We start from the raw sequence: 17,170 nt of genomic DNA on the forward strand, positions 1-17,170 counted from the left end.
GTTTTTCTTGGATAGTTTGAATTTGAAATGAAATTGAAGTGAGTTTAAAAAGAAAAAGAAAAAATAACAACAAAGTGAGTTATTAGTTTTATTTATGAAATATATATACATTAATAAATAGTTATTTTCTGTTTTATTGACATATTAATAAATATAATGGACGAGGATGGCTGTGATATTTGCCATTATTGATTAACCCTATGAGGGCAAGATGACCATTATAGTGGCCGTAGAATCACCTGTTTGAAAAGACAGGGTTCTCCACTTTAGTGGCCATGTCTCTCCCCCCCCCATTTTCCAGGCTGAAAGTGTGGGATGAAATGTCAAATTTGACATCCCTGGGGTTTTAACCACTTAGCTCTTTCAAAGGTCTTTGTGTTAAGGATCCAGTTTCCCTAATTTTTTCCTTTTCATTCTTGTAGCTATAGAATTCAGGATAACTGCATTTGTAAATCGTAAATAGAGCTTTGCATTGCTTTAGAATATTGCATATTTTCTCAAGTTTTGTAGGAATTATTTTGATTTTTTGTAGCAATATGCTGAAAACTAAAAGAGGACTGACTGAAGAAGAAATGCAAAACTTATTCAATAGCTTTTTTAAGACTTCAAAAAAATCTTATAAAGCAACTCCTCAATGATTCAGAAGCTTCAGTCAGCTCTGCTCGAGTCTCTGATACTATTTCATTGATAGGCCACTGGTCCATTCAAAACAAAGCTCCACAAAGATGTGCTGCTTGTCAGAGTGCTTAAGTGGAATAAGAAAGTGAACGCAACTTATTCTTGCAACAAAATGCGATGTAGGGCTCTGTGTTACTTGCAAATGAGCAGATAAGAGCAATGAAAGCAAATGAGAATTATATCATTCTAAAACTAATTTTTTCATTCTGTAATAAATTGCTCAATATCTTTTTCTTATTTTCATATCTTTAAAAAATAATCAATGTGTTCTCCACAGGATCCAAAATTATCGAGAGAAGAAACTACATATATTTTCAAATAGTCATGGTGGAACGTGTATACACACACACAAATACAAGTATAATGTGCATATATAATTTAATATAGATATACACAAATATAATTATGTATGCATAAATCCACATGCAAACACATGTATAAATGCATATGTGTGCACATGTATGTGCATGTATATACTTTATTACCATTTAAGGATATGCATGCTTTTCGCTTTATGTATATATTCGCACTTATACCATATTATATAAATGCAGACATACTTACTACATAGATATGTAGGTATATGTTTCCATAAACAAATTCCCACATACTTATATACAGGTACAAGCAGTCTTTTCTTAGATTCTTATCAGTTCATTCTTAACAGTTTTATCTGTCTTTATTTCCATATACAGTCAAAAGTCTTTAATCCGGACGTCCATAATCCGGAATGATCTATAATCCAGACCTCAAAGCTGCTAACTTTCTGCGCATGCGTAAACGCATAATGCGGTTGCGCATGCACAGAAATGCGCATAATACCTTTACTCATGTGCATATGCGTTTACGCATTGGCGTGTAATGTATAACAGATGGTATAAGCTGAGCCAAAATTATCTAATTATCTATTTCAGTTAATGTTGCAGATTGCGTTGTTCCTTAATTTTCTAATTAATTGGATCCGGCTTATTATTTTTTGCAGACTGTTAGAGCAATTTTATAAAAGTAAGCTTGAACTTTCGATTATGTCAAAAAGAATTGATTCTGGAGCTGCCAAAGGATCTACAAAGCGAAACATGTTTCGATGTCCATCAAACAAAAAGTAGAATTGCTGCAAAAAATGGAAAAAAGGCATATCCTTTGTTTATCTAACCATTCCGAAATCTGTTTATCAATTTCGCGCTGCTTTGCGGGGGGGGGGGATGTCATGGCGCGCTATGAACTGGAAGTTGATCTGTCAGCACTATCCTTATCTTCAGGGCAGATGTTTATATTTTATTCGGCTTATAATTCCTTACTAAATGTAGTATTTCATCTCGATGTACTCCGTCTTTGATACGATTTAAATCAAATTCCTCGTCATTATAAATATCACGAATACACATCAAATAGTTTTCTGGTTGCAATTTTCTAATTTCGACTATGCGTAATGTATGCTTTATGCATGCGCGCGTTGAAAGAAATGTTTAAAGTAAACAAATAAATATTAAGCTTTTTTTTTTATAAATTTTGATGCCCTTTAGATCATAATTGCTCTTTATTTCATAAATTATGGTTTCATATTTTTAATTTTATAATTTCTGCATGCCATCTTGCCAGATTTAAACTGATGATCTATAATCCGGAAAAACCGATAATCTGGAATTGCCGAAGTCCCGACGAGTCCGGATTAAAGACTTTTGACTGTATATCTGTTCATGCTGAAGTGACCTCCACACACGGAAGTCTAGTGTGATGGTACTGTTGTTCAAACAAATCACAAGAACAGAAACAAAATAGCTTAATAATTTCAGTCTGAAACTTGAAATCATAAATACACTAAAACTAGTCAATCAGTTTGAATGACATCATTGTATTTCTCCCTGGGGCTCATCTCTAACCATTAAATTCTGGATGGCACATTTTAAAAGCTACATCCTTATCAGTGTCCTGATTTCACGCTCAAATAATTTTGAAGTAAGATGTTCAAAATGGATAAGAGTAGCGTTTGTGAAATATCACTGTCCATTGAGCTCTGAGAATACAAACAGGATGTAAAATCTCTTATACAAAATACAAATCATTGTTCTAAGACAACACATGTTCCCCATCTAAATTTCTGAACCTTGACCTTTTAACTGATTGAATTCCTTTTCCATTCATTGGACACATATCTCAGCAACTACACTTGAGGACAAATTCTTGAGGGCATATCTTGGTACACTCAGTTATATAAAATAGTTTTGGTTATAGAGTAAGGTGACCAGATTTTAACATTGGTAAAGTTACCGGGGGGCATTCTTCATTAAAAATTTGGTTTATATGGAGCAACACAAATTTCATAGAACTCAAAAATAGTATTGTAATATATATTTTTTAATTTCAACATAAGTACAATTTACAAAATTTAATACGTTAAAAATTACATATAGTATTATTTTATTCTTTGGCATATTTCGCATTTGAGTAAGTTCTTTTAGTAGATTGCTGTCGTTTTTTGTTGAATTACTTTTGGACAACCTATACAAGATTTGAAGGAACAATTCTGATTATTAGCATAAAAAGACATAAGTCCTTCTGTTAATGCTAATTTTTTGTGTCCATAAATTGTTTTCCGAAAGAATTCCTGCATTTTGAAGGATGATGCAGTAGTATTTAAATATCTTTTATGTTTCTGTGTCCCCGAGTGCTTTGAAATATCATTCTTCCAGCTGGGCGAAATAGAAAATTCACCATTACATTTCTCACATTTTACCATGTAATCGCTTTTGGTTTTTTAAGAAAAGGAAATTCACTTCTTAGATCATCTTTGAATTTGCATCCTCTGTTCTTACTCATTATGTTAAAAATCTAAAGAAATAATTTATTATAAATTATATTATAAATTTTTATCTCTATATATTGCTTAAAAACAGTAAGTAGGTACATAATTACATGAACATATTTTATTGTTAGTTTAAAAATTAAATTAATTTGTATATTATGAAGTAACTGTAATTTAAAAATTGTTAATCGTATATTTTATCCTATATTTAATCCTATATTTTTTTCTAAATAATACAATACTAAATTGTATTATTTTTTCTCTGAATTTGCCGACACGTAGGTTGTAAATGTCACTTTCAAGGCCGATGCTACACCTTTTGCCGCCACTATAAAATATAAATAATAAGAATACAGTCTGTTAAATTTAAGAAAATTTATGTGTTTATGAAATTACGTACCTAAATTATCTGAATAGCTGATTTGTTGACATCACTTGTTTAACTAGCACGCAATATGATGTGTATTGTCTGAGAGACAGTTATAAAATGTTTTTGTCGTTGCCAATGCCAAAAAATGCCAATAAGTCCAAACAATGGTGGTCGAATTCTAACAACTGATCAACAGGGCAAACTTTGATAAGCAGTTCTCGATAATCAGTTGTCAACAATTATTTGTTAGTATTAAAATTTAGCATTATAAAATTAACAAAAATAATATAAGACTCATATCCTGGTGAAGTAGCCACATGGCCGCTGAAAACCGTATTATCCCGCTGTTCCCTAGCTGATCGTGCATTCTCTCCGAAAATCGGGACTTTTTTTAAATGCCGCAGGACAAAGTGTTAAAAATCGGAGACATCTGGCCACCTTATTATAGAGCATAATGACCGAGATGTTAATGAAACCAATACAGTACAAAGTCCGTAATCCGGACTCGTCGGGACTTCGGCGATTCAGGTTTTTCCGGATTATAGATAATGAATTAAAATCTGGTAAGATCACATGCAGAAATGATATGATTAAAAATATGAAACCGTAATTTATAAAATAAAGAGCACTTATGATCTAAAGGGTATCAAAATTTACAAAAAAAAAAAAAAAAAAAAAAAAAAAAAAAAAAAAAAAAAACTCATTATTTATTTGTTTACTTTAGTAAACATTTCTATCAATGTAACTTGTTTAAGTTGCTTCGTTTTTTATGCTAATTCTTTCTCTTTAGTTCTACAAACAGACATAATTTCTTGTTCAGTTACAAAGTTCCACTGTTCAAGTCCTGTAATTGCTGTGTCGAGAATACTGACTAGCTTGTGAATCGAATTTTTTTCATTTTCAATAATGTTCTCTGTTATTTTCTTCACTATCGGAAGCTCACATGGGTAAACACTTTACTTTACATGCATGTGTAAGTTTGGGGCTTTGAGGTCCGGATTATAGATTGTTCCGGATAATGGACGTCTGGATTAGAGACTTTGTACTGTAAATGGCTGCCAAATTTTTGATAGAAGAGGCAAAAACGGTCAATTCAACTGTGTCAGTATAGGATTCACTTGACCTAACAATGAAGTTTTTTTTGAGTAATTGCTCGTAAAGCTACTCATGTAATGTATATTGAATACATCATATAATGTTTATCGTAGAATTTAAAAGTGTCCATTATTAAATGTTGCATGGTTGATGTCAAAGTTGCTACTAAGACAGTCTGGAGTTGAAACGAACTAGTTTAGGCAATAGAGGAAATAGAAAAATTCACATGCAACAACAATTTCAAACAGGAGAGAGTTTTTCTTACTGTGCGCCTGAAATTATCTAGAAATTTCTGTCAATGTGCTAAATTATCTGGCTTAATAAAATATGAATAATCTAATACGGTACTGAAGACAACTAACTATCGTGTAACTTTTTTTCCCTTTTTCAGAAACTATACATAACAAGCTATTTTCCCTTAAAACTCAAAAACTCTTTGCACTAAGAAATTACCTTAATTTTGATACCCAAGGGAATACATTCCCTTATTGAGACTGAGAATTTAGTATAAAAACATAAATGGAATTTACGTATAAATGTGGTGTTTTGAATTATGGGTTTTCGTACTAAAATAAGTTGACATTTTTAATGACTGTTATTAATATTAATACCTGAAATACATTACTTACTAATTTTCAGTAAACAGTATAAAATGGTACATGATTAAATAATCACTTTTTTTCTAATTTTTAGAACTAAAATGTATTATTCTAGAAAACAGTTTTTCAGCTTCTGTTTTATTCTGCAGATATTTTGAAAAAGAACTTAATACTAATTAGGAACACTTACGTAATTGGACATTGCAGTACTAAGAATCTACAATAAAATAAAATTTTTAAAAATTAAACCAGATATATTCTAATTTGCTGAAAGTTTTCTCCTTAAATAGTACATTATAAAGCAGATTTTTAACAATTATGTAAAACTAAAATTTTATTACACGTATAAACCATAATTTTAACAGTTCCACTGAACTTTAATTCTTTAATCATTTCTATAGCATTAAACGTTTATTTCTTAACTATACCTTCTATGGAAAAAAGTTCAAAGATGTAGCTAAATTTGATAATATATACCAAAACAAATTAAAAACTATAAGGAAGTTTAACAGTGGAAAGGAAGGGGATAAAAAAAAAGACTTAAAGATTAGTTAAATTTAAAATTATCCATGAAGTAATCAAGTAGCAGAAATAATTGTGTGACATAACATTAATATAAAGATATGGTAGAAATAATTATTGTAATCACTTCTTAAAGAGACATAATTTTGTAGTGTAATTTAAAAGTCAAACAAAATATTTGTAAAAAAGAAAATAATGTATTATAATATAAAAAATGACATTTTCTGCATCGGAAGTTTATGCATTTTCTTCCACGTAACACCCAGTAGTCTCATTTCGCAACAACTGCAATATGAAATTTTCCCTCAAATGATGGAAAGCATGTTGAAGTCTGGTGACTAATCCCTACATTTCCTTTCCTTTGGCATAAATGTACTCCTATGAGAATCCATTAAACTACACACAAAGATCTTTGTTGCAAATGGGATGTGATTTCTTAAAGAGGGGAAAACACTCAGTTTAGTATTAGTTACAAATCTCATTGGTAAATTAAGGCCCACCAGTGGCCGAGTGGTAAAGTCGCTAAACACTGGTAGTTCGGTCCGAGGTTTGAATCCTGCGAACGGGCAGGCTGCATGGGCATTTTCGTGGTTTTCTCAGGGTGTATACAAGCCAGTTTCCCTTAAAAAGTCCTTCACAAAGGCATCCCTCCCCTTAGGCAGATAGCCCTAGGTTGCGTTGCCATAATTAAATAAACCAAACGAAACCATTGGTAAATTTAGGTTAGCAGCAAGAACTCTCCAAATTGATGCCATTCTTAGGAAGCGAGCAGGAAAAGGAGCAAGTATTGATCAAGCAACACAATGGAAAAGTACATATTTGATGATAAAGAAGTTGTTAGAATTAAGAACTTTTTAGAAGATGTAGATAACACTAATGTTTCAATAACAGAAAAACTGTGGAATGATTTTGCAGAATTGGAAACTCTTCTTTCTGCACCATATATAGCCATAAAAAAGCTAGAATCCAAAGAATTAACAGGAGGCTTGATTCCACAAGAATGGAAAAATGTGATGTTTGTTCTTTCTAAAATGGGACACCTTACTATGGAAGGAATCGTTTCCTCATTGAAGAAGAGAGAAACTAGTTTGCTAGACGATGAAATCTGGTTGGGTTCAATACATATATAGATTCAAAACACCGAATTTTGAAAAGGCAAAGGAAGGCATCTATGAACTTTAATTAAGAATGAAATTATTTTCAGAACATTTGGAGTATTCATATCAGGACGGTCAAACTACAGACATTGCAACTGAGTCTCTATCATCCTCTTCCAGTGATGAATTAGATTTTGAGAAATATTTGGATAATATTGAAAAGGCTAAAGCAACGCGAATGAAATTAAAGAACCAAAAGCCTTTAGATATAAAAATGAAAAAGTACAGTTAAGATTTCTATGCAACGTTTGAAGAAATAGATAAATAGGAGTGCTTTTACACTCTTTTAGATTTTATAAAAACCTATCCTGAAAAGTTAAAAGTAGCTCTAACAGTAACAGCTCTTCCAGTTCAAGTTACTGTGGAAAGACTCTTCTCAGAGCTCTGAAGTTTATCAAATCGGATCTATGGTCCTCTAACAAAGAAGATTTTGCCCAAGCTAAACTGTTTCTTAGAAATTACTAATGCCAGTTCTTCCATTTCATAATAAACGCTAATTAATATAAATAATTTGCTATGCCATCAATTTTTTTGTAGCATACATTACTTTTATATTAAAAAAATAAGCTGTTGCATATGTGTATATGTTTACATATATATGAGGGAGTCAGAGTTTAAAATTCCAAGAGTCGGAGTCGGTCACTTTCTCCACCGACTCCACAACCCTGAGTGCATGCGCACTGCGAAAAAAAAAAAGGGACAATTCTTTATCTCCCATTCTACTTGGCCGATTAACGAAATTCAAGTTGCATTTTTCATGTCTAGAAAGTGGTACTTAGGATATGTATTAAATTTATAGATAGCATTGTTCTAATAGAGGTATTATTTTGACACAAAATAGGACTTTCTCTGAAATGACATGCCAATTTTTTTCCATATCTCGATTCTACAACTCAAATTATGCGAAACTGACAAGTTTTGTAAAAATCGCACGAGTAGTTTTTAAAAATTTAGCTCTTAATATTTTAGCTCCTTATTGTTAATTGAATATGATATATATTTATTTATATCTGTGGTTTATATATATATAGAGAGAGAGAGAGATAAGTTTAGTATTTGATTCTTCCTTTCACATTTCGAAATTTAGGTTCACTCCAAATAAAATTTGCCTATTTTTTATGATTTATTTTTAAAATTTGTATTTTTAAGTAATTTCTATAAATTTTTCAAAAAGAATTTTGAATTATAACCTATAAAAGTTTTGCCATCATCTTAAAATAGTTAAGCGTATCTGCAAAAAATTAAGAGTTTTTTTATCAAAATTTCCTGAGATATATGTGAATCTATCTTCTTCTCTGCGCTCATGGACAATATTGTTGACGCAAACTGAAAAAAATTCACAAAGATAAATTTTTCATCAAAAATGACAAAATTTAATATCTAGGCATAATTTGAGTCATAGAATCAAAATATGGAAAAAAATTGTTGTGGTATTTCAGAAAAGTCCGATTTTGTGTCAAAATACCTATGTTAGAACAAGTTATGTATAAATCTAATATATATCCTAAGTCACGCTTTCAAGATATAGAAAGCGGAGTTTGAATTTCTTCAATCGGCCCAGTAGAATAGGAGATAAAGCACTGCCCCCCTTTTTTGGTTGCACTGTTCATCTTTATACCATTTTGAGAATTTGTTCACAGTATCTGATGGTAATTTACAATCCTGAGTTACTTTTTGTTTTCCGCGGATCTTTTAATAGTAGCTTTGGGAGCAACGTTGTAGGGAGTTAAGAAGCTAAGAGGATCGAAAAGCTTTTGTACTGTTTACAAAATTAATCATTTGGATATTTTCATTTCACATGCCGATGGCTGTAAATTAGTACATCATCTTTTAAGTGTCATTATCTAAGCCCTACAGTAATCTTAAAATGGAAGTTTCTCCAGACTGCTTGTCAACATTTTTACAAGCATCATTGCTTTCAAAATCACCAAATTAAAAACAGCTTCTAGACATGATTGACCTTGTTCTGTCAAGTGAGCTTGTTCTTAATTATTAAAAACTCCTGATATGCAAATGTCCACATAAAATGAGTTTTTCAATATTTTAGCAGTATCATCATATGGTGGAGGGCAATTTTTTTAAAAAGATGCATTCAACAAATAAGAGCTAGAACAAATACCACTCGACAATTTCTATAAATTTCTTGCCCTTCATTATGTGGGGAAGAAAAATCTCTCCTTTGGGATGTAACAGTTAACATCAGAAAAGCTTTTCTAATGTCAGCTTTATTCAATCGTATACATTTTAAAACAGTCAAGGATATTCTATGAGATTAACTGTATTTTTTTTCTTTAGATTAACTTCTTTAAATAAACAATCTTTTAAATAGGGTTTCTCTCTTTGAAAGTTAGAAGTTCCAAAAACTGAATGAACTTTTGAAGTTTTACCATGTAATTTAATCACTGACTTGTGAGGCAAATAGTGACATTCGTTATTCTGTTTTCATTATGTGTTTAATGATACTCACTTTTTTACCATTCCTGGAACACTTTTAGATTAATCATATGAAAATTTACCCCATTTTTAACTTATGAATCACATTTCCATGCTTCTTCCAGTTAGTTCATTATTATCAGCTAAATGTGTAGAGGTAATTCTAGTTTGTATATCCTATCTTGAAGAATTTACATTTGTCTTCAAAATCAGTAAATTATATTTCTCCTTAAAGGTTTTTGGATGTATCTGTACTGCTTAAATTTCATGCTCTCATAATGTAAGGAATTATCAAAGGAATATCCCTTACATGCATTGACAAAGTCATTAAATGCTAGTACTTGCACACGGATTCTGTTTTCCAGTTACCACCAGAAGTTTAGTTTTTATGGCTGTTGGACATCAATCTAGCTTGACTGAGTTCTCAGTCAGCAGTTTTCTCAAAACATCAGCCCATTAGAAAGTCCCAATATGCTATATCTATTTTATTTCAGCCTTTTAAAATTATAAAGTCATTAAGTTTTGGAATAAATCTGCTTATCTTTTTCTCCAAAAGAACTTCAAGCGCTGACTTTGATAGTAAATACTTTATTCCTTTTGGTTTTGTTTCATCCTGCCAAACAATACATGCAATGCAGTTTCATTTCATCTAAGTGAAAGGACATAGGGACATTCAATAATATCTTTTTTTTTTATTATTATTATTTTATTTTATTATAAGCATAACTATTTTGGCTATCCAAATCACACAGAGTACAAATTTTTCTCTCTTGACCTTAAGGCCACATGACTTTGTAAAGGGTTTTCAATTTTTTCAAGCAGTTTCGCTTTTACGCCAAATAGAAAGGAAATTCTCAGTTTTACATACATTCTTTTTTCCTTGTTTAGGGTACATAATGTCTAAATGAGATTATTACATTGAGCAGCTGATTTTTAAAACCTGCTTAAATGACCTGCTTTTTTAAAACATCATAAAAATGCCTCTTTCTTTAATAATGACTGTTGTTTATCACTTAAAGTCATCTTTCTTGCTATAAAATATCTTTTATTTGGGTGGAACTTATCACAAAAAAAATACAATTAAGTAGCTTACCTGTACTGTTATCAAGGCTTGCAAGGCAAAGGCCATCGCAAGTACATCTTCCTTAGTTTTTTCAGAAACAGAGTTCTCCTTTTTCAAATTAATCTGAGAATCAAACCCAAGCCTTGCTGATAGCACCATTTCTTTGCCTTGAACATTTTGATGAAGAAAATCCATCAATTATTCTAAAAATGGACACTTAAAGAAAGTGATTCCAAGAAAATATGAATAATTTATGTTTCTTTCTCATGTAAGCAGCTTCCAGAAGGCTGTTTTCTACTATAACGGAATAGAAAATCCCCAAATTTTTCTTGCACTCTTCCTAAGCTTTCCACAGCTCTCAGTTTAGCTTTTAATTCATCATATAAAGCTGCCAAATTGGCCTTGGTTTGTTCAGTCATGGGGATCTTCATAGCCATGTTTAATATATCATGAACGTAAATCTGGACAAGCAGATCATGTCTTTGAAATTGTTTTTGTAACTATTTAATGACATTTGGGTGATTGATGTGAAAACTCTGAATTAGACATTAACTTTCAATTATAGCTCCATAGATTTCCTTAGATATTAAAACTTAATCAAATATAGATCTATCTGTGAATCTTCTGCAGAAGAACAAATAATCCTGTTGGTTGTCTTAAAATTTCATCAGTTCAGTTTGGTAACTTAAATTTTCTTTTTTCATTTCTAGCTACATAAGTTTCTTGAAATTGTTTTTCCACTTTCAGATAAAAATAAGAAATGTTTGTTGCTGTTGGTTTCAACTTCTTCCTCTTTGCATTTGGAAAGTGAACACAGAAGCAAATGAGGGATTTTTTGAGTTGTAATGTTACTGGTGCCTTTTATGTTTAATGTTAATTAATTTTATGGGCTGGAAATATTACGTTGTATTTTTATTTAAGAGAAGCAGAATATTTTGTCACTTTTTCCTTTTACATGCTAAGATTCTGAAATCTTAATTTGATCCCATTGTATTTTTTAAATCTAACTAGAAAAAGATGATATTTGAAAAAATTGTCGTAATTTACTAAATGATGATATAATGTTTTATGAATGCTGTCCTAAATATGGAAAATATTCTAGTGCCTGGCAGGAAAAATTAATCCATTCTGTGATTGTGTTCCTTATGCGAATTTTTCATTGTCTAAACTCAACACTGTTTCCCGTAGGTACTGTAAAGAAAATTCAGTGTTATAAAACATATTAGTCACTCTTCATCTCAGCCCATCTGTGATTTGGACCTCTTCTCAATTATTATTAAATAAACTTTTAAGAAATGTTGAATTAGTCTTAATTTTCATTACTTCAAAAAGGCACTGATAGTTGCAGTTGGCATGGAACCTCTGTTAGCTTTTTCCTGTTCTGGGCCTCGTGTTCCTGACCAAGGAAAGCTTTTATTACTTCATGGATAATATAATATGAAGAAATGTGGTTATTTGCCAAACTTCTTTGCTCACTGTCTTTGTGTGGTCCACCAGCAGCCGAGTGGTAAAGACGCTGGACACTGGTAGTTCGGTCTGAGGTTCGAATCCTGCAAACGGGCTGGCTGCATGGGCGTTTTCGTGGTTTTCACCATGTGTAACGTGTATACGAGCCAGTTTCCCTTAGAAAGTCCTCCACGAAGGCATCCCTCCCTTTAGGCAGATAGACCTCGTGTGCTTTGCCATAATTAAATAACCCAATCCAATCCACTGTCTTTGTATATGTATGTCTCAATTTTATTTGCATACTATTAAAAAAGTTAAGTTAAATTTAGTTTAGCCTTGAGTATGTGATGAAATTCACATTCAGTTCATAACATAAGCCCAAGTTAACTATGTAAAAGTTTTCTAATAAATACATGCATTTATTATGTGATACAATAATCATGCTATATCTGTGCTATATACTGTGATCTGATATAGCTATGTAGTTTTGAAATGTATTTTTGACTGTACTTTTGATATCTTTTAGATATTAAATCTTAACATTCCTATGAATCAAATTACTTAGTTTAGTAAAAGTTTTAAATCATTTTTTAATTCAAAATTTAAAAGTTATCAATTAAATTTTATTTTCTTGATATTTGTCCCATTTTGGCTTTCATATGTGAGGCAAATCTAAACTTTGGTAAAATGTGTTGTAATGTTCAATATTTAGTACAGTACAAAGTCTTTAATCCTGACTCGTCGGGACTTCGGCGATTCCAGATTAGGGTTTTTTCCGGATTATAGATCATCAATTTAAATCTGGTAAGATGGCATGCAGAAATTGTAAAATTAAAAATATGAAACCGTAATTTATGAAATAAAGAGCAATTATGATCTAAAGAGTATCAAAATTCACACACACAAAAAACTTAATGTTTGTTTACTATATTAAAAATTTCTTTCATCGCGCGCATGTGTAAAGCATACATTGCGCATAGTCGAAATTAGAAAATTGCAACCAGAAAATTGTTTGATTTAAATAATATCAAAGATGGAGTACATCGAGATGAAATACTACATTTAGTAAGGAATTATAAGCTGAATAAAATAAAAACATCTACCCTGAAGATAAGAATAGATCAACTTCCAGTTCATTGCGCGCCGTGACGCCCCCCCTCGCAGAGCAGCGTGAAATTGATAAACAGATTTGGGAATGGTTAGAAAAACAAAGGATATGCCTTTATCCATTTTTTTGCAGCAATTCCACTTTTTGTTTGATGGACATCGGAACATACTTTCGCTTTGTAGATCCTTTGGCAGCTCTAGAAGCGGAAACTCTTTTTGACATAATCGAAAGTTCAAGCTTACTTTTTTATAAAATTGCTCTGTCTGCAAAAAATAATAAGCTGAATCCAGTTAGAAGATTAATTAACAACACAATCTACAACATTAACTGAAATAGATAATTAGATAATTTTAGCCTAGCGTATACCGTCCGCTATACATTAAATGCGCATGTGTAAAGGTATTATGCGCAATGCGTTTACGCATGCGCAGAAAGTTTGTAGCTTTGAGGTCCAGATTATAGATCATTCCGGATTATGGACGTCCAGACTAAAGACTTTGTACTGTAGTAATTTATCAAAACAAAGTGATTAAATGTGTTTTAAATGAAATAATATGCCTGCTCCTCTTTGTGAGTAGCAAAATCTTTCTTCTCAACATTTTATGCCATGTTTAATATTTTTCAGGTATATACTGGTATTCAGAATACCTTTTCTGTGCACAATCTTTCACCTGGGACTGAATATTCCGTTCGAGTGGCTGCTGTGAGGCATTGTAGTGATGGAGAACTCCCTGGGCCATTTAGTCCATGCTCTGTATTTTGCACAAATTTTGTGAACTTAACTGAAACTCATCCTCCCAAATTTTTATCTGTTGTGAGAAGCCTAAAAAATCGACAGCCTTTAACAGATCAACAGTGGGCCATGATCATTTTATGTGGGTTTACTTTTTTTGCTATTTGTGTGGCCATCATCATTCAGCAAGGACTTTCTTAGCAGTAGAAACATTTTACAGTTAAATTTTCAAGGTGTATTTTTAAATAGAAAATTCCAATTTTTTTTTGTATATATGTGTACTGTGTGCTTGTACATGTTTCAAATTCTGTAGTAACATACAATTTATTTTCCTGAATGAGAGTGAGCTTGATTTAATCTGGAGTGTAATTTTTGAGAATACTACTTGATTCAAGAAAATATTTTTATAGGATATTGATTCTTTTATATATATATATATGATGCATATATCTATATATCTATATATATATACATAACATACACACATTCCTATTTCATCTACCTCTCGCTTCTGTCATTTCAATCCCAAATTTTCAGAGAGGTGTTTGTTAGTCTTTCTGTGCAATGTGTTTTCCTTGAAATAAGTATATGGTGCTGTTCTGATGTGTATAGTGTTACTTCCATTTCAGATTGTGCATGCCAATGTAATGGTGCTGGCCTCTTGGAAAAGTGGTATAACATTGAATAAAATATGGTGTATGTTAGATTATATTTTTTATTTGCATTATGTAGATTATTTTTCTTTTGCCCAAAACATGAGAAAATGTAGATCTTGCTGAAATATGTGATAATCGATTTATACCTGTTTCTTCTCGTTTGAATTAAATATTTGATCTTTGAGTGTTTCTTGGCTGTTTTATTGAAGTGTGTGATCTTTGGGGCATTTTTTGTGTATGTGAGATAACTGTATATTAAATATTCATTATTTTTATATATTCAACTAAGAACTGTAATACGAAGTTACAACTGCTTCAGTATTCTCAGACATGCCTAAGCATAAATTATTTGAAATGATATATTGTTAGTATGTGTATAATCATTATATAAAAATATGAAGTAATTTCTTTATTTCTCCTCCCCCCTCTTTTTTGTTGTTGTTATGCTTTCATACTTGCCATAGTATAGCTTTGTGATGTTGAGAAAGTATGCATTACTGTAATTGAAGGTATTTTAATTTTTCACAATATCTAAATCCAGTTTTCCAGAGCTATGTATTGGACAATTATACTTATTTGATTTTTCCAACTTGTGTCATTTTTAAAGGATATATTTTGAATAATAAGCTTGGTTTTAGGATGTATTTATATATAGTTTGTGTATAAAAATGTTCTGTATTTTGGGTTTGCTGGTGAATTTGAAAGAGATTCTTAGTATTTTTATTATATCTCTGTTTATAATTATGTAAAATATTCTGCTATTAGCAGTGCATTTAGAATCAATCTTATTTAAATGAGTATTATTATGTGCTGATTTACTGAATTGTTTTAACTTCATCTTTTAATGTTAGTGACTGATAAAAAAAATGAAGAACGGGTATGCTTCATTTTAAGTAATTATTTTACAATGATTTTGTTAATGTTTGCAGTTTGTTAGGAGGTACTTTATGAAAAGTAAATATTTATACTTTGTTACACAGTAGTTATGTGCTGGCACGTGTAAAATAAATATATTCTGTTCACATTCTGTTGTACTTATGTTTTGCATTTATTTATGTATTTGTTAGTTTGATTTGTAAAAAAAAAAAAAAAAAAAAAAAAAACCACTTTCACACATTAAAATATTTTATATCCATAAATGAAGATTTTTTTCATTCTTTTCATTTTTATTCATATTTTTAGTGATGAATTTTTTTTTTTTTTTTTTTTTTTTTTTTTTTTCAATAAAAATGTATTAAAGTAATATATTTTTTGTATGAATATTTTGGTACAAGTCATTCCATTCCAGTTAGAAACTTTAGCCAGATATACTGATACAAATCAGATAATCTAGGTATGCATTCCCCTCCTTTTTAAGCTAATTTTAAATTTTCATGTTAGTATAAAAAAATTTAGATGTTTTCTAAACTGGTTCTCACTTGCATGGCAGAATATATTATTTTGTTATAACAGCTCAGAAACAGTTCATGAACTTAGAACTTTTCTTGGAATACTTAACTTTTATCGTTGTTACATAAAAGATGCAGCGAAGAATCAAGCATTGTTATATGTGTATCTTAAGGGAGCTAAAAAGAGGGACAAACTTAAAATCGAATGGACTGAAGAAGCTGAAAAACAGTTTGAAAAGTGCAAGAATGACCTGGTGAACACGGCACTGTTGTATTTTCCCAATTCTTGAACTACCTCTGGCGTTATTTACAGATGCTTCAGATACGGCGATTGGCTCTGCAACAATATGAAAACTCCTCGTGGAAGCCAATAGCATTTTTTTTTGTAAAAAATTAAATGATACTCAGCAAAAATATAGCACCTATGATAGAGAACTATTAAGCATATATCTTTCAGTTAGACACTTTAAGCATTATCTAGAAGAAAGAGTATTTACAATTTATACAGATCACAAGCCCTTAATATTCGCCTTTTGTCAAAAACTTGACAAAGCAGCACCTAGACAGGCTCGCCAACTTCAATACATCTCCCAGTTTTCGACTGATATGAAATATGTAAAAGGTGAGAATAGTATTGTGGCGGATACATTATCTAGAGTTATTGAAATTTCATCGATAGATTATGATAAAATAGCTGATGAACAAACTCAAGATGAACTGAAGAGTTTGCAAACCACTACTTCCTCGAATTTAAAGCAATGTTCTCTACTTTCGGGAAGATATTTGTGATGTGATACATTAACTAAACATATTCGGCTGTATATTCCTCAAGCTTTCAGAAAACACGTCTTTCAGCGAATTCATGGTTTATCACATCCAGGAATAAAATCGACTGTGAAATTAATGACATCAAAATTCATTTGGCCTAACATAAAAAAGGTGTACAGTTGTGGACAAGAACCTGCATTCCTTGCCAAAAAACTAAAATCAGTCAGCATACCAAAACAAAATTAGGTCAGTTTGAAGTAACACCAGGAAGATTTTCTATCATACATATTGATCTCATTGGACCACTTCCCCCATCTAAAGGGAATATTTATTGTCTTACTTGCATAGATA

General features: G+C 31.1%; 1 protein-coding gene across 3 annotated transcripts in view; it reads left to right on the plus strand.

The window, feature by feature from the left end:
• The window catches only part of LOC118191280 (fibronectin type-III domain-containing protein 3A-like), a 223,982-nt gene extending 208,295 nt beyond the window's left edge, over window positions 1-15,687 (plus strand). For all 3 annotated transcript variants that reach the window (XM_085825345.1, XM_085825346.1, XM_085825347.1), the window contains one exon: window positions 13,900-15,687. In XM_085825345.1, the coding sequence (XP_085681471.1) occupies window positions 13,900-14,208 (309 nt within the window). In that variant the 3' untranslated portion in view covers window positions 14,209-15,687. The remainder of the gene's footprint in view (window positions 1-13,899) is intronic.
• The last annotated feature ends 1,483 nt before the right edge of the window (window positions 15,688-17,170 follow it).

This window comes from Stegodyphus dumicola, chromosome 10, assembly GCF_044657685.1.
Source record: "Stegodyphus dumicola isolate Sdum_Otavi_A_Nest chromosome 10, ASM4465768v1".
NCBI lineage: Eukaryota > Metazoa > Arthropoda > Arachnida > Araneae > Eresidae > Stegodyphus > Stegodyphus dumicola.